The following is a 25,173-nucleotide window of genomic DNA, read 5'->3' as shown; positions in this document are numbered from 1 at the left end:
TTTTTTTGGTTCTGGTTTCGTTGACCTACCTTGCTACCTGCGATGTCCATTATTACGGTTTGTTGTGTGTTTATTTTATATATTATGTATAATACCTATAAAGAGCGAATAAAAACCAAAAAAAAAACATGACGTAAAATAATGTGTAAAAATATAAGGAAAATATCTGAAATAAAGTTCTTATATGATGTATTCGATTATTCTAGATATATCCAGGCCACAGAAAGCCATATCAAAAAAAAAAAAAAATAGTAAAAGGATATACACGAACGGACAGCACTGTAAATATTAAGTACCATTATAGTGTAGACTATTAGACTATATAATATATATAGTAAAAAACATTTACGAACTTCGACAAAAGATATTTCTAGATATTAATAATTGTTTATAATACTTTTTTATTAATACGTTTTAGGCACGTAAAGTATTTTTTCTCGTTTTTTTAATTATACGATACAAAATTTGGGTTTCATGGTTGCTAAAAATTTAAATGCATAAATCGATTAAACTTTTTGATTTATTTTCATGACAACGTGTGTACAAAAAATAATATAGGTAGGTAGTCGGCTAAAAAATTAAAACTGCCATAGTTTTTATACACGAACAATAGGTACCTATCTACCTATAGGCTATATAATATACCTCTAAACTATGAGAGTTTCATTATTGAAGTTTCAGTTTTTTTGTGTCCAATCACATGGGATTCTTGTAAGAAATAATAGTTGTATTTTTATTACTATTTAGTATTATCTGCCTTAGAAACCTATATAAGAGGTATATTTTAAGCATCAAATTTTTTTTATTTTTTATATTTTTTAAAAGAAATATACAATCTGTATACCCGGATGGCACAATGAGAATATGTTACAGTGACGTTGAAAAACTTGCTATAGAAGAAGCCCCCGTTATTATATAGAGACTGCACTTCCTGTAAATATCAAATACTATCAAAACATGACATTTGAATATTAACCGTTAGCATTTATCAATTTATTTCAGATTTATTTTAGATTCATTTAACATTTATTTGTTGTTTGTTATAATATTTTACAATTGAATTCTTACTTAATACCGACAACTTGATTATTTATTATTATAATAATAATTTCTTGTTACTTGAAGTTGAAATAAAATACATAATTGTTTTTAAAGGTTTAGGCGTTTAGTCATATTTATAATACGTTATAGTTTGTTCGGATATTATGAAATTATCTCAAATATTTGAGTAGGTATCATAGCAGTTTCTTGTCTAAGGGTAGACTAAAAATTTGTAATGTTGCGCAACTAGTAAAAGAGAAAAAATAAATAGTGCTTTAGCTATACTTAACCACTTAGGTCGCCAATTTAATATTGGTGATTGACTTAAATAATCAAATGCCATGCATGCAGGCGTAATTAATTTATACGGATCAGTGTCCACCCGTCTCTTTAACTACGAGGGTTGTGACATTCGAGTATTTTACCAACCCTAATACCATCAAGAAATGTCAACTTTTAAAAAATAAATATTTATATAGCGTTTCTACGTTTGTGTGTCGTGAGACCACATATTTTTTTCAATACGATGAACAGCGAAGCTTAGGGTGATCCGGAAACTTTTAAATTTATGTTTAACAGCTGCTTAACATATCAATAAATTAAACCTTATCATATAGTTACATGTTTAATTTTAAACTAAACGAGTCCCGGTCGCGGAGAATATTAAATGTTGGTTATGACTTTCTGGATCACCCCGAGTTCACGTAATGCAGCGCCTATGCACTGTGCGTACCCATACGTTTGAAAAACATGTTAATACGCAATTAGTGTTATGTGACGTGTTCGCGAAATTATCAATAAAAAAACCTAGTCATCGGGTCGGCGTGCCTTGCGGGCGGCGATAATCGATACCACCCGCGTTACATAATAATGAATAATATAATATGTATAAAATATAAATATTATGACTAAAATATAGTTAACTGTGCGTACAAACAATATTACTATCATAATATACATTATGTATTATATTGTAAATAATGGTGTGTTATTATTGCAAATCGTTCAAAATTTGGGACTAGGGTATGAACGACGGGGGCGGCAGCAGAGGGCGCACGAGAAAACCGTATTGACTGAGCGCGCGGGACGCCGCTGTCACGATGCGCGCACGCGCACATAAATCGCCGCACAGCAACCGGCGGCGCAAAAGCGACCGCGACGGGGCGAGCGAGAGGCGGACCACTACCACACACACGGCCGGCGACCGGGCCGCCGAATGCCGATAAAATAAAACAATTTACACGGCGCACACTCAGCGCAATACTCCGCGAACGACTGTCGGACGTGCAACACCGCTACACGATACTGGACGCCGCGAAAATCGAAACATATTTCGATCCGTTATTTTGCATCGCTTTTCGTGCGGTCTTCGCCAATATTACACCTATAACGAGCCTATAACACTACGTTACACGCCGTTCCGTTCGTCTTGCAGCAGGGGTTCACGGTTTCACGGGACGACCGACAGACTTTATTCTATATAGCTTTTCGTATCCGTAACTCGTTCTCGTAGGAATCGGCGACCGCGATGGACAACGTTTCGGTTTCGTCGGGGTCCTCGTCCGCTGACGGCGACGAACTGTCGGCCGTGCTCAACCGCCGGCAGAAGATCAACGAGGCGCTGGAGGACGGCAAACCGGTGCCGCCACAGTTCAACAGGCGGCCGTCCACTAAAAATGTGTTCCTCGAGTTTAAAGAGTTCTCGCGCAAGCAGATAAACGAATACGAGGCGACGTTCAAAAAGTGAGTTGTTATTTCGTCGTATATGATTATAGTTTATTGGTGTCCATGGTTGAATACGAGTGTGTACTATGATCATGTCCACTACGAGTGGGTTTATCTAGCCATCTAGGTATAATCCTAGGTAGGTACCTATATCTATATATAGGTGATCGAATGGACCTACACGTATTTATTATTGCACAGCCGTAATATTATAATTATCATTTAATATACATTTGTATATTGTACTGTCTCTGTTTGTGTGAGGGCGTGTTACTCTCCCCGTCCTCTACACCCCTTGTCGGTAAAGGGTTGTGGTGGTTGATACTGCTTGTATGCACTTTTATTATACGCGTAATATACGCTTCGCTTCTGACACCCGCTAATGTTGACGATTGAAAAATCCTGCGATTATTATCTTCACTATACGAATATTTGTTATTATTTAATAACAAATATTCGTCGGTAGTATATACGATTACATTTATCAACTATTCGTATCGGGTACACCCCTTGCACCGAATCGAGATAGGTAGTCATTACCTACGTTATCGCCTTTGCGATTGCGGTGTGCCGTTGGACGTTTGAAAATAACTTTTGAACGGTTTTCCGGAACACTTGTCGAAAGCTGATTACAGCTAGATACTTTTCTAAACTATAAACCAAAATTGTCGTTATAGCATAATGTCTTATATTTTTCTCATAATATTGTTTTAGCATGATTATTGTTATTATTCGTCTGTTCTTTATGCACAGTTCGCTCCGTCACACATGATACAAATTACAAACCAATAGTAATTATTTATATTTGGACAACACGAATGGCGTACGTACAATCATTACAAATTGCAATGTAGTATGTACGTAGGTACTAGGTAGCTACTGCAACAATAATCGCGTATGAGTATGTAGGTACCCATGACTATATTAAATTCAATTTTTTCGTGGTGCGTCCGAAAAGGTCAGTTTTTATATTTCACATTTAATATTTAAGCCCATCGTTATTTGGAAATACGATTGTATTAATAAAGAACCTATATAATATTGTAGGAAATTGTAGGTATATAATAGTAACCAAAACAATAAACTATAACTATTATAGTATATCGGTGTTTGGTATTCATAAGTATATAATTATCTATACAGTTTTGTTTTTTGGCGCGTATTTTTTATGACTCATCCACCGTGTATAATATTATTCTAAATATTTTATTTTCTTACATTTTTATTTCTTCGGAATTTATGAATTCATATAAGGTAATTTAAAATAATTATATACGTTTGTTAATCATCTTTCATGAGCGATTTCTATGTGTGGTGTAAATTAAATTTCCATAACTATTATCTAGTATAGTATAAAAGTGTTAATGAATAATAAATATATAAGATATACTTATAGGTACTTCTCGTTAGGTACGTTTCAAATTTAATTAGTGACGGTTTTAATTAACTTTTTGAAAAATAAGAAAATAAAAAACTTGTAAATAATGTGTTAAGCATGGAACACAATCATCGTTAGTCGTTACATAACTTGAGATAAATTTATAGTAAGTAATCTCAACAGTTTTTTGAAAAAAATTGTAGGTTTAAAATAAAATAATAGTCACAGTGTTAAGAAATACAACCAATTATAATATTCAATTTAACTGTTTGCATGTTACAACATTTTTCTTAATAACTGTTCAATTGCTTTGCATAAAATTAATTGTATACGTGAAAAAAACCCGAGACTTCAGTATTTTATGTAGTAATAGGCTCAATGGTGTTAAAAATTTCCACTGAAGAAATCATTAGAATTATTTATAATTATTTGATGTTTTCCTTATGAAATTGGTCTTATCCATTTATCTCTTTTATTTTAGTCTGTAACCTTTTAAAGTTTGTTCTTTTTCTATTTTACAAACATTTTGTGTTTACATTCTATATTGTACAGTTTTTACCATCCTTATAAAATTATTTTAAAGTGATAACTTTAACACTTAAACTTGATTATAATTTTGTTTATCAAAAACATCAACAACTATTTCGGCTGATGCTGAACATAGACGGATGTTTAAATTAATCATAAAGTGAATGTTTCTGTTTACATCTGAACAAATTATTTTTCTAATAGTTTCACTATGTGTACGAAGTACGTATAATGATAATATATTCACACGTGAAATCTACCGAAGACATTCAAATAATTAATAAATTAAATATTATAAAGAAATTTTCGATAGTAAATAAATCAAAATTGAAAGACATTTTTGATACCAACATAATATTTTAGCCAAATGCAACGTGTTTCTGAGTTTAATTTTTTAAGATGTTTTCGATTATTTTACCAATACAGTTACCCACCTATAATATTATCATTATTTTAAAAAAACATATTTCTCCTACTTATGGCCACTGCGACACGACTATCATGTTTTTTCCTGTCTAGCTTCTCCGTTATAGACACGCGCGCCGAGTATAGTTATCTCTTATAATGTCAATGTCGATCTATATACCTACTCGTTTTTTTCTAACTCAAATTATAGTTTATATAGATAGTTACTGTATACCTATATAATAATGTATATATATCTACATTACGTCCGCCGTGAATGGTTCTCCTCTATAGCTGGTATAATACTGTACAAAAGGCTTTACTCGGTAATTATTTCGATCATTAACCAATGCGTTAACCGACGATATTACCGCTAATTGAACGTTAATATAACCAAAGTCATTGGTCTGTAATAAAAAAGAAAGAAAAAACGGTACAAAACGTAATTTTATTTGTTGTTTATAAATAATACATTAATATATATATCTATCGGCTATCGAGAATAATTATACGTATTTTGGTCGGGGTTATTGGACTCTTAAACGTTCTATATAATATATTATGTCATGTGTTCAGGTATTACCTAACCTTACGACTGTAGTAGTAGCTACCTTTAGGAAATATTTTAAACCTTGCAGGGAAATCGTGCATCGTCTGCAAGTATCGATCCGAAAAATAACAATAATAATAAAAAAAAAAATACTGAAATAACATCATCTCTTGTACCAGGTTTCAGCCATATTATAATCGCACAAGTTCCACTATACTCGTATATCGATACGCCAACGCAATCGTTGTAACCAGCGTCGCACACGTTAAATTGTTATTATAGGTATAACATTAATACGCGTACTGCGTTTTATTTTTGAAACTCGCAAGTATAGTATTATAATACACATTATACACGCGCACACGTGGCGTATACTGCAACAATGCTTGTTATGAGAATTTTTTTTGTTTAACTCCAGCGGAGATAAATATATATATACATAGAGAGAGAGAGAGAGAGAGAGAGAGAGAGAGAGAGAGAGAGAGAGAAAGAGAGGCTTCGTGTGATAACGCCTTGTGTAGATTTGTGTTTCGCTGCGGCTATATATAATGGACCGACCGGACCGTGTATATACGTAGCATATTATACAGCATGAGGGATCGACATCATGTACATTTGTATACATATATATATATATATATATACATACTACATAGACACATAGTACATAATATGTACACAGAGCCGTGCTAGGGGGGCATGCACCGCATGCGTATTATATTTTACATTTATAATACTTATATGATATTGATAAATATTATATTATATTAATACCAGGACATTGTATTCAGCAGGTACCTACAACAAATACGAATATTATGATATGAATATATAAAACACCATGTACTTACACCAAAAAGACCCATCTTTTCAGCCGGTGAAAATTGATTGGATGTTTCTTAATTTATAATCATTATGGCTGGTGGTGGACAATTAGAGGTACTAAGTAAGTAGTGTGTAGATAAGACTACGATATACCTACATGATTAACAGATTATGACTACAGCTATAACGCGCGTACCTGCAGGCACGAGTCGAGTAGATCACACGGCCTACCAATGTCAAATTATTTTATAAAAACAATGTTCTTAAGCTATCCGATGTAACTATTCGAGTGCACCGGTACACGAAGGGTTTATTGGTATAGGCTCTATACTATAGATCCAACTAAAAGCGAATTGAAATTTTAAAAATGCATTCATATTTAATTAAATGTACAATTACCTAACCTATACAAACACAGGCCATTATTATTAAAGATAAATATAATATAATTTACATTGTCCTGTTTTTGTTTGAAAACTATTCAATGATTTCATTGTTGTCAATGTCTAGTATTTTGTTTGTTGACTTTCAATATCTGGTATGGAGAGTGAATTAAAATGGTTTGAAAGCATTGAACTCATTAATCAGTTTTTACATGCCTCATAGGCCATAACTGAAAAGCTTGTCTGATAATGTAATACGTATAACATATTTTGTGAGTTAGATTTCCCAGCCCACCCCGATTTCTACCTATAGTTGGTCCACTACTCCATTTATCTATATTTTAAACACTTACCTATATGTTATGACTAATTATTAATTAGGTAATTGAAATTGAAATTCTCAAAAAAATATTCTGCTTGAAAAGAAATCTTAAGTATTTTGGGAACAGAGCACTTCAAAATAATAATATCCGGTTATAGGAATATCATTTCGAGGTCGAAACGATTATAGAGATTATTAATTCACGTCATTATGATATTATGTGCTATTTACGTAGGTAATATTAATACTAGCTATACAATATATACTAGGTAGGTATATTGGCATTTGGCACGTCAAGTGTTAGTGAAAATCATTGTGTCGAAAATGTCACTATTATTATATTAAAGTATACTCAATACTCGTGTCGGGCAAATCGAATTTTGATTTTCGTTTTAGTGTACTTACGAAACATTTAAACACCGTAAATATTCACTGTGATAGAATAATTATTAACTATAATAATTATATTATAATGCATTTTGTTATACATAAGACATAACACATAAAGTCTATATGCAACTATGTAGGTACCTACCGATAGTTACCAGTTTACCACAATAAATATTTTCAGTTCTCCCACATTACGACTGATTTTGGATTTTACAGTGATAAAAAATATGGTGCAATTTATGTACGTATACCATGTACGGTTTACATTAATTGCCTTTATGCATAAAATGGATTGTTTATCTCCACCCGAATAGCCAGTAGCTAAAAATCTGAGAGGGCTAGAAATATCAATTAATATATGTATCTATTAACATAGTTTATTATACTTAAGAGGTTAAGTTAGGAAATACTTTGCGGGAGGGAGGCTTCAGAAGTTTTTAGACCCTCCATTTTATGTATATGGTGTTTTCGTTAATAAAGTAGGTATGTTTAAAACTAAATTTAAAATATTATGTGTAACCTATTTTCGCGGTCATCAAACGTTTAAAAAAGTCTTAGTCACCTTCCTATAAAATAAAATGCGTAGCTAGACGTCATTGGTTTTTTAAAATTATACGGGTAACGTATAGAGAGCAGGTTTTAATAATTTAATATATTAATCATATAGTGTTAAAATATTATAGAATGCACCTGAGTCGATCGTACAGTTAAGATTAAATCTCTATCGTGCGGAAACATGACGTGTCAGATGTATTTACTGCATTATATTAATATATTATAATAATCGTTGTCCATCGATTTTTGATTCATATCATACATATGGCAATATGGCATATTATAATATTACATTTATGTATTATTCATATAATGACTGTTCTGCAAAACAAACCATGCAACTTCAATTTTCGCGCATGATGTAGGTCGACGTTTTGGCGTAAAAACGAAACCCAATAGTACCACATATATTATATTTATATATATATTAAAAAGTTTCGTTCGATAAGTAACAGTATTATATAATATATATATCATATATGTATGTATAGAGTGCTCTATATGACGCGGGGGCGTGGATATATGAACTAGGTATCTACTATCTATGTATAAATATAATGTATATTATGTGTGTTGGATTTGGTGTGCGTCCAATATTGCGTCATCGGACCATGCGATATCCGATAAACTCGAAAGGGTACTTTTTAACTAACGATACAGTCATTCAGTCATAAGAGCAAATATTGGGGTTTAGTCAACGAAAATTAAAATAGCCCCCCCCCTCCCCCTAAAAATAAATTATTCAATTGTTTCGTAAAATATTAATAAACCTTTTAAAATTCAACTGTAAATCCTATTAATTATTTGGAAAAAATTGAATCACTTAATTTTTATTTAAAGTTTTAAATTATTTTGTATTGCTTATAATAAATATGGTAAATATCATTGTATACCTGTATTGATTTTTAAGGAAACAATTTATGTCGGTACATTGGTACGATGATTATACATCATTTTTGCAGCATATGCACTGAATTATAATATACAGACAGTATATTATTATGAAAAATTAAACTTGAGTAAATAAATATTTGTTGTTTTTGTATAAATTTTTATGCTATAAGTGAATATACTATACTGGTTGTGTAGGGTTACTTTTCATGTGTTATCAGGTGAGGGCTACAGGCCACACCCAACATTAGAGCCCTAGTTGTGTCACTGCATGCAGTTATACTTATTATGGGTAATTATATATTTAATATTTATATATATACGACGGTCGGTTAAAACTTTTGTGGCTCTCGCCAAACATTACACATAATATTATATTATATTTTATTCATTATAATGCGTGCATGGATGTTCGGGTTTACCTTGATCATTAACCACTCAAATACAAAATATGATTAATCGCACACATGACACACACGTTCAACAATATAGATATAGATAATATATAATATTATACACTTAATATGCACGTGTATCCGAACGAAATGACGTCATGTTTGCTATTTAGCTGCCCTTCTTCTCTTGTTAAGATATTTATGTACGAAAACAATGTAACATAAAAAGCAATAATATTATATATTATGTAAACATTATTCATTTGATGTCTTATGTTTAATAGCCAATAGGTAGGTACATATTTATATTATAATTATATTATATTATGTTATTTATGTTATATTATTAGGTAGGTACAGTAAAAGTACGAATACCGGTGAAATCTAGGTTTTACCTACTACTGCCGATAAAAGTCCGAATTCAGGGCTTTTACGATTGATATTAGTATCTTATAAAGTAATACGGTTGAACTTAAAATGATTACTGTATAGTTTGAGATTTTGCAAACAAGAAATGGTACATCTGATAAACTACCTATCTATTATGGCTTAAGTCCAAAATATGTTAAAAACAAATTGTTCAAAATTTCAAATCAAATGTGACGAAAATAAAATTTGTATTTGAAAATTGTTCTAATTTTATTTTATTCTATCAATAATATAAATTCGTCAAATAAAATGGAAATGGCATTGTTTAAATAAATACTATCAATGGTATAAAATTAATAAATTATTATATATTATAATGTATTATACATATTATTGTAGAAAGATACATTTAATTAGGTTTTTTTTTAAAGTATGCTTGTATTTAACAATTCTTATAAGATTTTTTAAGATTATGTGTGATATGTGTAATATGTGTGAATTTAACAATATGGCCCAAAATTTGGACATTTGCCGGTAAATTCTAGGTTTTACTTTTATTCGTATTTTTATACTGTAAACCACAGTAAACATTACATGTACCCATATATATATATATTAATAAGTAGAGTATATTATATATTATAGTATAAGTATATAGTAGTAGTAGTAGTAGTAGTAACTAGTAGTATATTATGTTCTACTCGTGGGGCACAACATCAGTGATAAGGATAGGATTATGAATCGTTTATTAAAATACCATAATGTTATGTGATTGTGTAATGTGTAGGAAACTATGGCATTTATAATTTATATATATGATATACTTTTACCGTATTTAAATTGTTTGGTTTCGCGCTTCCTCGTGAGTACCATCCGCCACCGAGTAAGAGTGAGTGAGTCGGAGCATGTGTGAGTGTGTGTGTGTGTGTAAGTATCGTTTATATTATGTTGCTGTCGAACGTGAGTGTATATATATTATATAATAACACGAAAACATTATACATAATATTTTTGTGTGTAGCGAAAATACCGCTGCCACGAACAATGGGTGAAAGGAAAAACAATGGCTAGGTATTAAAAAAAACTTGATTCCGTAAAATTTACATTCGCGTCTTTGGAAACTGTTTTCCTGGTGTACGTGTGAAATGGTTTGGGACGAAAGCCGTCAATTAACATGTATACTTACCTATATGGATAGGTATATCATTATTGTACGTACCTATACATAAGCGGATTTTGCATTTTCGCGGTCAACGCGTTTACACGTCGAAAATCACGCTGCATACATTACGGGGACTGCGGATCCACCACGATACAATATTAATTATACCGATTTTTTATCTAATCTAAACAACTACACCGACCTTCAATTCCGTTAAAAAAACACTGACCCGACCCATTCGGTCATGGGTTACTCAAGTATCACAGTATTAATTACTGTGTATAATATAATGATACAAATTATTGTGTATATTATTAGGATGAGTATTTTCTCGAGCCCGCGTCATATATTTATTTGTTTTAAAATTTTAAATCGTTTATAGGTATGTTGTGAAATATTTTACTCTTCGCTAATAATCATTCAATTGCTTGTATAAAAGCATCTACGGGATCTACCTAAGTTTGGCTACTTTTATAGTAGCCATAATTACTTATACTTAATAAGATAATAGTATGTGTCTTAATTCTAAACGTGCGTATGCTGCTGCAGCTGATCTCTTGCGTAAACACGTGAGTTTATACAGTAGGTATTTTGCGTACGGCGTATAATATAATATATTATGTTTAATAACCTCCGAGGAATTACGAATTTTCTGTATAATCTCTATACATTGTTATCATGTGAACACTATGCGCACATTTTCGCGTTAAAACGAACAAATGAAGGGAAATTGAAGGTTGACTTGGAAACAAAACGTTATTACTGCAATTAATTTCAACTAATTTCACCGCTGAAAGTGAATTTCCTGTTAATTGTGTTTTCGTTTAAGCATACGAACGCGGAAATTTATGCTAATGTCTGTATTCCTACGTATTATAGTATACTTGTCAGACTACGAAATACACTTATTCTAGAGGACGAACCTTATTTCCAGTTTCACGTGTAGGTTTTACAAAAACATCTCATCGAAACGTATTAGAGCGCCGCGCCACTGCCTATATACGTACATACCTGTTGCATTTCTGTTTCATTATCAATTTAATAACATATAATATACACAATACACATATATGTAATATGAATAGGTGTGCGCACGTCTGTATGTTATGTGTACGAGTTGCTCAATATTTTCTCGTGGCCTCTTATAAATATGCTGTACGAGTGGGATATGCATAATATAGTATAGTACCTACAGTAAAAACTGCATATTTCCAAGAGTCTCATAGATTTTTATCAGAATACGATTTGTATTCACTACGACTACATCTATTGTAAACAATCGTAATGACCGTATGTATATAATACTATAGGGCATGGACCATATACACACCCAAACCCATTTTAAAACCGACATTTTTTACCTACGACATAATTATACAATATAAAAATAAATAATTATTTTACACATTATAACGTTATTACAAATATAATAGAGGCATATAGTATGTACGAATAGGACATCGGAATTATTTTATCCATCGGTTGTACAGTAATGTACACACATTGCACTTATATCATTGTAAGGGATATATTTATATGGAATTTTGTCCACAATTTGTGCCGTGGAATGCAATTTTCTTGCTGAAGAATACTTTATATAGGTAGTTTGTAGTTACGGTTTTAGGGATGAGAATTGGTTGAGTGTTTCTGTATAGTTTATTCATATTCTTTATGTAATAAATTCTATACGGGTTGTATATATTATATTATATACACATCAAACATGCCCATCCCTCATTTTTTCCTTTTAATAATGAATTTACAAATATTCTAACTATTGAAATTTTTTGTACTACTCAAGGAGTGTCCTGTACTCTAGCGGTGATCATTTTTTACTGTGAATTATTTAGTGGATAATTTTGTTGAACATTTTGATGCAGGTACCCAAATCAAAATTCGAACGACTAGTATCTCAAATATTAAAATGTTTGTGCTAAGAATAATAGTCCTTAAAAATGGTTTTACAAAAATATAATTTGTAATAATGGATTTAGTATTTTTATTATACTTAGGCCTTTTTTACAAACTATTAATTTTTATAGAATTAAAAATAATATTTTCAAATCACCATAACTCCAATATCTTACAAATCCATTATCAAAGATCTAGAACTATTATTCTTAGTACTTACTACCTATACAAAGTTATTCAACTCAAAAACTAATCATGCCAGTTTTGATTTTGATACGTCAACATTTTCAGAAAAATGATCTATTAAATAATTTATAGTGCAAAAGGGGGGTTCTCAATTAAAAAACACAAGTTTTTATTTCTACAGGACACTCCTTACTCCTTAGGCAGTACAAAAAATCTCAAGTATTTGAAAATATGGTCTTTATGTATATTTGAAAATTCCAACAATCAGATTTTGAATAACTGCATAATTGAAGAAAAAAGGGAGTGAGTATGCTTGATGAATCATCATGTACATAACAAGTAGGTAAATTAAAATTTAGTACCGTATACAATAATATTATTTAACGATTGCATATAAAAATAGTTGTACGACAACTATAAATATAGTCCGAATAGATAGTAACTTCTAACTAGTGCGTAATCAATTTAGTAATTATTTTATCTACATGTGTGCGTTTTTAAAGTCTAAAAATCGATGTTAGTCATTACCTAATCATTACCTAATTATAATAATGACAATGGCCAGATGATCCCATTATAATATGTAATTTAATTTTATGTGCAAGTGCTAACTATACTATAACTATATAGTAAACTGTTTATTATATTTTGACTTACATCAAAATTGAGATATCATTTAAATAAAATATCATATGATTTGATTCTAAGGTTAGGTTAGCTTAGAATACTTTTTACGCACTGTTTGGCTAACGCTTAACATAGACAAAACGCATTCACTCAAAATCATTTTTTTTTTTATGTTTTTGAGCATTCTTAAAGTAAAATCACACATTACAAAATTATAGTAGTTAATATTTTTGACGGTACGACTGATCGATTTGCCCAAAGCTTGTTTAAAAACAATTTGATATTCATTATTTAAATTTACAAATTTTTACTTCCCATTTTTGAAGTCTAAAATAAAGTGAAATCATAATAAAATACGAAACCAACATTATGTTATACCTTTAAAAAAAAAAATTCTTTATAATATTTGTAACCGTTGATTTTACTCTTAAGATTACTCAAAAACCATAAAAAACGATTTTACGTGAATGTATTTTATCTATTTTGTGTGTGGATCTGAGAAATAAAACAAACAGTGCGCTGCATTATCTTAATGCAAGACTAGTCTATACTCAACGTATAAAATAAATTACCATACTTGATTCATCTAATAAAACAAATAGTTTCTATTATATAATAATAATAAAAACAACATCCAACAAGGTGATCAGATTTTGTTTGTCACCTAATGATTACGCTTTAATATTTATAAATTATAATACTTAGTCGATTTATGTTATTATTACACAATATTTCTCATACACACACTGAACTGTGTATATATTTATGTATTTAAAAAAAATATATTAATTTATCTAAAAGTTGACGCATACTGGACACTTTGATGCTGTATCATATTTTCTTAAAGGTATTTAAAACTACAATATCGAACAAAAATATGCAATAAATAATTCATTATAAGCTCGGTAAACCTATACGCCTTGTAGCCTTCCATTTAATGTTCATATATATTTTATCTTAAATTCATGTTTTTACATTAGCAAAGTTATAAGTTGTATGTATGCAAACATATACGAATGCCAAATATTATTGGTTATGCATACCCACTGACTTCACAGATAAAAAGAAACTGATATACAATTATTATTTATGTATAATATCAAAGAAAAACTATAATAATGAAATGAGTATGTACATGTCTTACTTAGAAATCAAATTAATAAACGTATAAAAATATGATTTAGTTTAACATTGAAAATTTTTTTGCGTGTATAAACAACAGAATATTGTTGAACATTTGAAAATAACATATGAAATTCATTTAAATTCCAAATATTTGGCTCCATATGAATATTATGTATGCAATCGGGTAATCGTTAATTAATCAATGTTTTTGCAAAACAAAATGAATTATGTAGTTGATTTGTTTGGCATTGACATTGCATTTAAACTGCAAAAATTCATAACCAGTTATAAATTATCTTTTATTTTACTGATCTTGAAATTGGGTTACAATATTTTGCACTTTAGACGAGTGGTAGTCGTTTGAGTTAAAATTGTATGATATGATATATTGTCTATTATAAGTTGTATTTTTGGTTTATCTCTCATAAAAAATGTATTGGTACTATTATAGATTTATGGGCAATAGGTTACGTACTATATAAATTATAATTATTTATATTATATATGATTAATAAGTATACTAACCTAATAGTTTACATATTTTTAATTCTCCTAAGCATTTGATGTAATTTTTATTTTTTAGTTTGAAATCATAGTGATCAAATAGTGTATAGTGTACTGTGTACATGTGACGTGTTTATCAATCTTTTTTTTATCATTTGGTTGTGATTAAAAACAAGTGACAATGATGTATTAGGGCATTTAAAATCTTTAATGCATATATTTTTCAACATGTGCATATACAGCAATGTCCTACATTTATCTTAAAATTATCAATTTTCTTTTCTTATATTAAATTATGTTATCCATCAACCATGTTATTCGTTTTTTTTCATAGTCAGCGGTGGCGGTGTGTTTCGTGACTGAACAAAATTGAATTCTGATAAAAATATTAAATAATATAATACAAAATGTATGATATACGTATGTTACATTTAATTAAAACATACATTATTATCATTAAATACTTATATCATATTGGGTCTGAAATTGGATGACGTATACCGAGAAAATGTTTTTTTTTAACGGTAAAACTACAAATAATCTTTTAAAAGAAAAACAATTTAACCATAACAATAATTGATATCTCAAACCCCAAGGTAAACATATAAGAAAAAATCACTGTTGTGGCAATATACAAGATGTACTTATACTGTATAGTTTTGATTATTTTCTTCAATTTATTTTTATTTTATAGTTTTATAAGAAAACAATGTGTTGCGAAAAAATTCCGTCGATATTGAATTAAGCTTGATTATTGAGTACCATCACGGTCCTTATAAAATGAATAATAATTAGTTGGGTGAATCTGTTTTTTTTTAAACTTATACTGAACCACTCGATTCCCTAGCTCGCAATTTGAGCGCGTTTATACCAACACTCGTGTATAACATGTATACAAGGTATATCCGTATTTATTATGTTTATAGTTTCCTGGTGTCTTCCGTGTGTGGTCATGGATGCCTATAGGTTTCTATTTATTTATATTTTTTAACCACCGGTGGATGTGCTCTTGAAAGCCGAGATGGCGAGACGTATATCCTATATAGTACACGGACACATAGTACGTTATACTATATAACATATTATGTTATGCACTTTAATCGTACCTGTGATCATAACAACATAATATCATACACGCACATTTCAGTTTTCGGTGTCGGAATACGTACACACTACACATACGCACCAAAAATTACTATTTGTTCGTGCGCATGTCATCATAATATATGCGTGAACGTATTCTGTAGGGGGACATGTTTTATTTTTTGGTTTTTCAAAGCTTGAATTTGTGTTTAGATCTCAAAGGACGCAGTGTTTTTTTCTTCTATTACAGCTATATTGTAAAATGCAATACAGGCACACCTATATATAATAGTATAACATTTTAATTGCAATGAAACACTGCGATATAAATAATAGTGCAATGCATAATATTATTATGACCTATATTTAAGTAGAATAATGCTAATATAATAATTCGAGTAATGATTTGATATGGTAATGGCTTATATTACTTTATTAGTGAAATTATTAATGTAGTTGCTAATTCACTATATATATTATAATAAACAATCATCTCGTTAGCACTTTTTTATGAGATCAAATGTATTTAAGTTATAAAGATTGGTAGACGTAGCTATATTTACTAATAACTAGTATTTATTTGTGATTATACAGTTATTGAAGTACATACATAATATTGTAATAATAGTAGTAGGTATCTACTGATAATAATATGCTAAATTGCAATAAATGCAGTGTAATGGTGTATAATAAATAATAATAAATAGGGTATAGTTAAACCGTACACTTATTTAGTATTTCAAAACGTTTATGTACAAATTACACTTTAATTACACATAGAAATTAAAAAACGTTATATACTTATATATAAGTACATTTGCCGGATTTTCTATTATAATATGAAATATACGAGGGATTTACAATTACTGTAGCTAGATCCCTACCAAAAGATGAAGGCCGTATGCAGTACAAACTCATTCAGATAGGGGGGACTTGAATCCTAGAGTTCTCTAAAAGTCTAGTAGTCTATATAAAACAGGCACTTAACTAAACAATACAACTGTGCAACATATAGTTTGATGACAAGTATATTGGCACCTATATATAATATATAAATATATTTATATATGTATTGATCAATCTGTAATAATGGCGTAGTACACTATTCTTAATAAACTTATTTTAAAATTGATTTCAAAAACAATTTAAACGATGTGCTTAATTAGGCTGTTTGTTGTGTATTACGTGTACATACGATAAGTCAATACTCAATATAAACCATTTATCGAGAACCTAGGCTGAGAAACCTACATCATGGAACTAAGGATATAGGTACCCGATTATATATAACAATAACCATAATTAATATAAATTAATTATAATCTACCAAACCACCGGGTATACCTAATAAATAATAATATATGCTTCAATTTTTTTAACTTATTTTTTTTTAAATCTGTTTCGGCCACCCGACGTCGTGTGTAGCGGAGAGATTGTTTTTGGTGCAACGACCGGAGCGGATGAGATTGTATTATTATTGTTGTTATTATTACTATATTTTTATTAATCTTGTAAAAATGGATAACGATGTACTATAATATACTGTAGAAATAATCAGTTTAGCGACTGCACTGAGGTTTTAGACACTGAAAAAACGTCTAAATTATGTGCATATAGTCCCGAAAATAAACTGTCCCATTGTTTAACATTTTGATTTTATTGCACAGTTATTATAAGTTAAATGTTATTGCGATATGTGTTTACGAAACAGATTTCACGACGATATTATTATCAAATAATTGAGGTCCGGCAGTTTTCATTGTCTTGTAATCGCGTTGTGTCAAGAATCAAGATAGAATAATAGTTGTATACAATACAACATTTAAATAAAAATGCATTTTCAAGGCAATATTATTTGATAACGATATCAGAACGAGAATTAATAGCATTCAAATTTGCGTTTCAGAAATAAATATGATTAATTAATTTTTAAATAAGTATCCTAACCTACTTACCTACCTGTAATAATAACTAGGTGCATACTATATTATGTGCAATAGTATAAATAAATTGTTTACTTGGTGTTTAGGAGGTATACATTTAAACTATTGTTGTCAATATTTATATTATTTCAGTAATATTTATTGATCAACAATAGTCGTACATGAGTGTATACATTTCATTTGCTATTTATTTTTGTTACGCGACCTACACCTGGTACCAGTTATGATGATGGATTTTTCCGGTTCATTGCAAAAAGTCTTTATAACCGATTTCTATATAATGTTGTGTACACAATATGTAACTATAGACTAGCTAGACTGTATGACGGGCGCGGTGACTGATTGATACTACTTATATAAGTTATAGACACGATATTAGTTACGTGCCTATAGCCTTATATACTACTATACCAGCCATTAGTTGGGTATACCTACTGTTTTGTTGTATAAAAAAAAAGTAAATGAAAGTTTGGAAATCTTCCTTCATGCGAGTGTTTATAGTTACCTATTAATTATTATATTATATCGAGTCAAAAAATGAAAAATATTGCATTTTCGGTTTTGACATCGGATCTCACAACGCAATTAGTTTTGTTAACGATTGATTAGACGAACACGTTTTACGTTTAAAGTTTGAAGACCTTTCCGACTTAACGAATAAATACGTTAATTCTAAGTTTAAAAAATCGGACCGATTATCTGTAACTAATTTTGTAGTTGTTTTTTTCTCATTCGGTAACATTGTAACAATAATACTATTGTTTTCAGAAAATGAAGTCTAATTGTCGGTTTTTTTGGTCACGACAACAATCGATTACAATATAATTATAAAATCAATCGAAGGAATTAGGAGACAAAGGTTTCTAAATAAATAAAATTGTCCGGATCTCCACTATAACGAAAAACCACGGAAAGACGTATATTAATTTTGTAATTTTACCAGGTCTGTAGAATAATCACTGGCGTAACTAGACCGCATTAATTGACGGGCGAAGGCCGAAGGGGTTCTTGGAAAATTTGAAACAACAACAATGATAACAAAAAAAAAATTAATAATTGTATTTAATTCTAGGAATAGATGAAAATATCCTAAACATATTTAGGTACTAATTAATTAACGTAAACGTCCACGATTATATAAATTTATTTTGCCCGTCTTGACGTATTGTAATATTATACATTACCTTTATATTTATTTATACGTTGTTAAAATATGTTTCTTGAATTTTGTTCAGATTCGATACCGGTAAAGATGGATACTTAGACTTGGGAGAGTTGAAACGGATGATGGAAAAGTTGGGTGTTCCGCAAACTCACTTGGCTCTCAAAGCCATGATCAAAGAAGTCGACGAAGACTGTGACGACAAGATAAGTTTTCGAGAAGTAGGTATCCATAAATAATTTATATATATTTATACATTTATCTATTATTAACTTATAAGTTACGACTTATTAATTCATATTTTTCATAACAAAAAAAAAACATAGGCGTGTCTCGGTAGTTCGTATCTTTAGGTATCGTTAAGTCGTGTGTTACATTATTGTAGAGGCTAGTCAGACGTTTTTTGAGTGGGTACTACCTACCACCCATGTCTATGTTTGGAGTATTTCAAAAATATAGAGCTATAACTAGCTATAGCTACATGTACAAATATAATAGGATACAGTATAAGAATATTGATTTATTAAGAATTATAATATATTATGATATATATTATTTATTACCTATTGTATACATCGTCTCAAATAAAATAACGACGATTGCATAATATAGTATTATGTACTTTTATTATTTATATTATTGAGTATAATTTAATGTACCTATCTGTAAAATATGTTAAGGTTTTAAACGATTCCATAAATTGAAATATTTAGGAAATGTCATAATTATTTGTTAAAAGTTACAATGATATTATATGAGTGGATAAGGAACCTTAGCTGATCCGCACGGGCACTATAGCTCATGCACAAAATACGTTACCTGCCGTGCCGCCGTGGGCACGTCTATACGTCTGCAGAGAAGTGCGGTGTATCATATATCCCACAAAATAATAATAATTTAATACTGCCGAACTCTCGACACGTTTTTGTAGTAACTATATTATATAAAGACTGCGTTTGAAAAATATACACAAAGAATCGGATAAGACTATATATAGCTACTCGAGAACGTTAATTTCTCTATTCTATGCTCACAATATATTATTATTTTCTATGATCTTTATTATTTTGACGTTTTTGTCTGTATAAGCTTTCCCATATTGTTTTATACATATATATATTTGCTTTAAAATTATGAAATAAGTAGTGTTTTATTTGAAAGTAATAATAAAAAAAAATCCACATAAAACATACATAAACATTACCGATTGCATAATACTTTTATTCGAATAATTCGTATCTATATAAATGTCTAGGTATGCGTCTGTTATTTTTTTGTATACCATGTTTTATATACATGTTGTACTTCTCTTCCCTGTGACGCAACAGCAATAATGATCTATCGTAACAATCGTATAATGCATAGTATCTACCTACCTAGTTCTTACAACCTATACCTGTCTAATAGATGCGGTGTATATTTTATAAGATTTGAGAGTTTATGACATTTCCACGTTTTTAAGACTTTCTCTGTGGTTGCAGCTTGTTCGATTTTTTTTTTTTTTTTGATACAATTTATGTATTATATGATGTATTCCGGAGAACTTAAGATAGTATTATCTGATGAGGGTTGCAAACATTGAAAATATTGAATATGTTGAACAAAATTGAAAATGTTATACATTTGTACAGTTGTACCTAATTCCTTTCACATACCAACCTATGTGGCATGTAACACTAAATGTCTATAAGTGTATACAGCCTATTGAACCGGAATTACATCAATACGTAAACTTAAAATTGAAATTATAATGAGAATCGATAATAGTTCTGTTTACAAAACACACTGTAAAAGCACCAGCAGCCCATAACAATGATTTGATAACTATTACTTATTAGCACCTAATTACTAATTACCATTAAAAATACTCAAAGCTCTACAGGCTACAATAATTCATCGATACTGCACGGTCCCTGCAAGTTTATGTTAGAGGATTTATGTAAATTACAATTTTAGTATTTATTAATTCATACATGTTCAGAGTTACAACCCGTGTAGTAAGCACCACAATCGTGTGGCTAAATATATTAGAAAAAAAACGTTGTACCTTATTCGTATATTATATTTTATACATGTATCTGCGATCCGATCTTGTTGAGACGATTCCATAACGTTGCCATTGTATTGTGAGATTGTTTAGGGTTTTGCGTATTTACGGTATTATAAACAGAGATGAATAATTAAAACGATATAATAATAATTATAGATTGTATAGGTACAATGTAAATGAAAGGTAACATACGAAACCTTTTCTTTTTCCACTAAAGTTTTGTATTAGACGATCGACGCCGACGGTTGTATCATACACAGCTTAACCTACTTTTTTCGCATGATGTTGCACATAACATAATTATGTATATCGATCAATATGTCATAATTTTGTCGTGTTTGTTTGTGTACAGTTTTTGCTGATCTACCGCAAAGCGTACGACGGTTCGTTGCCCCTGGACTGCGGCCTCAACGAGCTGGCCCGACTGACGGAAATCAACGTTGACGAAGTCGGCGTGATCGGCGCCAAAGAGTTTTTCGAGGCCAAGGTATTAAACGATCAATTTTGCGTTTACATTAAATGCGTTTGGTTATAAATTATTTATAATTGCAATTCGTTGTCGTTGTGCTAAAACGCGTTCCGGTCGTGTTCGCAGATCGAGTATCAAGGAATAGCGAACCGGTTCGAGTACGAACTACGACAGGAGATCGAAGAGAAGAAACGGTCAGAGGACGAGATGTCCAAACGGAAAATTGCGTTCAAGGAGAAGACTGCTATTTTTCAATAACTCCTTCGGGAAAACCACTCCTCCCCCACCCATTCAATTTCCTATTTAACTACCCTCACGGCGACGATTGTGTATGATACCTAACCTATAATATTATTATTATTATGTATAATATATTTTTGATGTGAAGGTTTTACCCTAAAAATTAATTTTTATAAACATCATTATTTATTATTTAAAAACTCACATTACCTACCTACCTATATTATAATTTAAACATTAAGAACATCGATTATTCTCCGTAATCGTTTAGGAAAATTGTTAATTTTTTTTATTATTATATTTCTGTCGTAATATTATTGTATAATTTTGTTTTGTAAATGTTTCTTTATACGATTTACGCCTATAACTGAATTTTAATAAAAATGTAAAATATGTAAGTATAACCTGCAATAATCGCCTTGTTTTTAAAGCCCTAACAATTTGCATATATACAGTAATTAGTAATATAAGAATAACTTATAATAGGTATATGTTTTAACAGCATTCCTAGGTTTTCCGTGCGATTAAAATGTATACATTTAACTATTTAAGTAGGTACACAAACAATAAACAGTAACCGCACCGCTAACTTACAAGTAACGTATATGCTGTATGCATAACTATAAAGTCGATATAAGCTATGTGTTTATATGCTCAGTAATAAAATTCTGTGTTATAGTGGTTATCGGCCAATTTAATAATAGAAATATATAGAAATATACAATAATTTGTTAAATTAATACATGTTATGTACCTTCATAATTTGGGGATGAAGGGGGGGGGGGGTTATGTGATTTTGTGGATAGACAATGTTAACATTATGAACATGACAATTTGTAATTTGGAGGGGGATCACGTCAACAATTTTTTGACCATATTTCAGGTAGATATTGCAGAATGGAGTGATTTTCCAACGACTCCATGGTGTTGTATTTATAGCTTATTTATTTATTCATTTTTTATTCATTTATTATTAATTATTTATATTTATTTTAGTATGTGTATAATAGTAGGAACCGACGTTTCGATCCACTTTGGGAGTGAGTACTTTCTGGCAGCAAATTGAATCTAGTGACTACTGACTAGTTGGTACTGTTGGGAGGTATAATTTCTCAGTTCCTTTTCAAAAATAATCTGGAAAAAAAATTAGGGCAAAACGGGAATGTTTATTTTTTGATATTTAGTTATAATCTACAGCATTGATCGTAGGGACTTGTGATGTTCCACTACTATTTAAATTACGATTTTCTATACTCAGTCAAATTTTCAAACATTTTAAGTTATGATAAAATAATAGACAGTTTTTATATTTTTTTTGTTATGCATAAACCAGTTTCATAAAGCTTACAAATATCGTACATAAGTTGTTCTTATAGCAATGCAAAATTATTTAAAATAAATATACACAATTTTATGTTATAATTTAAAGTTTAAATCTTGACAAAATTCGTCGATATCACGAAAAATTGCAAATTATTTTGCATGTAGTTAAATATCTACAAAATGTTCAATTTTATAATCCAAGGCTTGAAGATTTAATACAAGTTTTTTTTATAATAAGTAGTTATTTCTAGAACTTAAAAATCTTAAAAATATGTGAGATAATTTTTTTTTATTGATATTTAAAGTTAAAGTTTTGACAAAACATTATTCGTAGGTAGGTACTTGAAACTTTTTCGTATATTGCTGTATTTTATAATATTTAAGCACGTTGACATTTTCAATAAATTAAGATTAATTCAAAGCTATTGACTATACCAGTAGGCTGTATAGGTATACCACGTACCTTTTGTTTTCATACCGGTTCTATATACGGTTAATCGTCAATCGGTACATATCGATTTAAAAATTAATATGAATAATATATATAGATATTATATTTATGTCATGATGTAATTTTATGTTATTATTAATTAAATAATAAATAAATAAATAAATAATAATATTTACGATATAATTAATGCTACTTGTTGGCAAAAATTAGTTCAACCAGCGAGCTTACAGTGAAATAAAATACTATAATATTGCTATATATAAATGCATAATAAAATATATTTATTAATTTAAGCTGAAAGACCAGAATCAGCTCAGAATCGCTTTTCGAACGCAATGATTTATCGTTGAACTCAAATTTAACACATCCATCACAGTGACTGTACAATCGACACCTATAATGTACAACAGAGCGGTTACCTACTTTCCTACTTTTTTATACGTTTTTCCAATTATTCTCTGGTTCTTTTGAGATCTAATTTAGGTAGGCGTTTCTTTATATCGTAATCGTTATCGTATACGGTTATTCTGAATAATATCCAGTATCGACAAAAATGATCGTAAATTATTACTGTCGATATTAACTGAAAAGCAGTTAAATTGTTTTTTATCTTTATTTTTATATCTGATTGTGATGGTTATTGGTTTGGCAGCGAATTTGCGAATTCTCCTGATGTGTTGTTCATAAATAAAATCTTATCGTAAACGAAATATTTTAGTCGAAAATTATTTAAGTATATGTTTGACGGTCTTCTGAGATTATGACGTTATCGCTATAAAGCTGAATGCAAAGTTCGTGTGTAACTTCTAATAACGATTTTAAAACTAATAATTTAACGCATACACGTGATGCTGAAGCCACTTAAATTGAGGCAAGTGACTGAGTTTGTCGTATAAAAAAACGATTAGCGGAAAAGATGAAACCTTTTTCAATCGTAATTTATAAATGTGTGATAGAAATGATAGAATTATCTTTAACAGCCATAATACCCACATGCATAAAATTTATTGCAGCTATTGCAAATAAACATGTACTTTTTAAAAATAAAATGTTTAGTAGTTAATTGAAACATAAGATATGTTCTAACAATTTAAAAAAATAGTAAGTACCACAGTTTTCATTTTCAATGTATATTACCCACAGTTGGTATGCTTTATAGATTAATGGGAATTTTCCTAAT

At 29.9% G+C, this 25,173-nt stretch overlaps 1 protein-coding gene across 1 annotated transcript; it reads left to right on the top strand.

Annotated features, from left to right (window-relative positions):
- The first annotated feature begins 2,569 nt into the window (after positions 1-2,569).
- Positions 2,570-22,630, top strand: LOC111032506 (EF-hand domain-containing protein D2 homolog). The gene is made up of 4 exons (XM_022312880.1): positions 2,570-2,784; positions 19,534-19,681; positions 21,863-21,997; positions 22,106-22,630. Exons 1-4 carry the CDS (start codon positions 2,570-2,572, stop codon positions 22,235-22,237), a joined length of 630 nt encoding a protein of 209 aa, XP_022168572.1. The 3' UTR covers positions 22,238-22,630.
- The last annotated feature ends 2,543 nt before the right edge of the window (positions 22,631-25,173 follow it).

The sequence above is a fragment of the Myzus persicae genome, unplaced genomic scaffold (assembly GCF_001856785.1).
Source record: "Myzus persicae strain clone G006 unplaced genomic scaffold, MPER_G0061.0, whole genome shotgun sequence".
Taxonomy (NCBI): domain Eukaryota; kingdom Metazoa; phylum Arthropoda; class Insecta; order Hemiptera; family Aphididae; genus Myzus; species Myzus persicae.
This window is presented reverse-complemented; position numbering and strand designations above follow the sequence as displayed.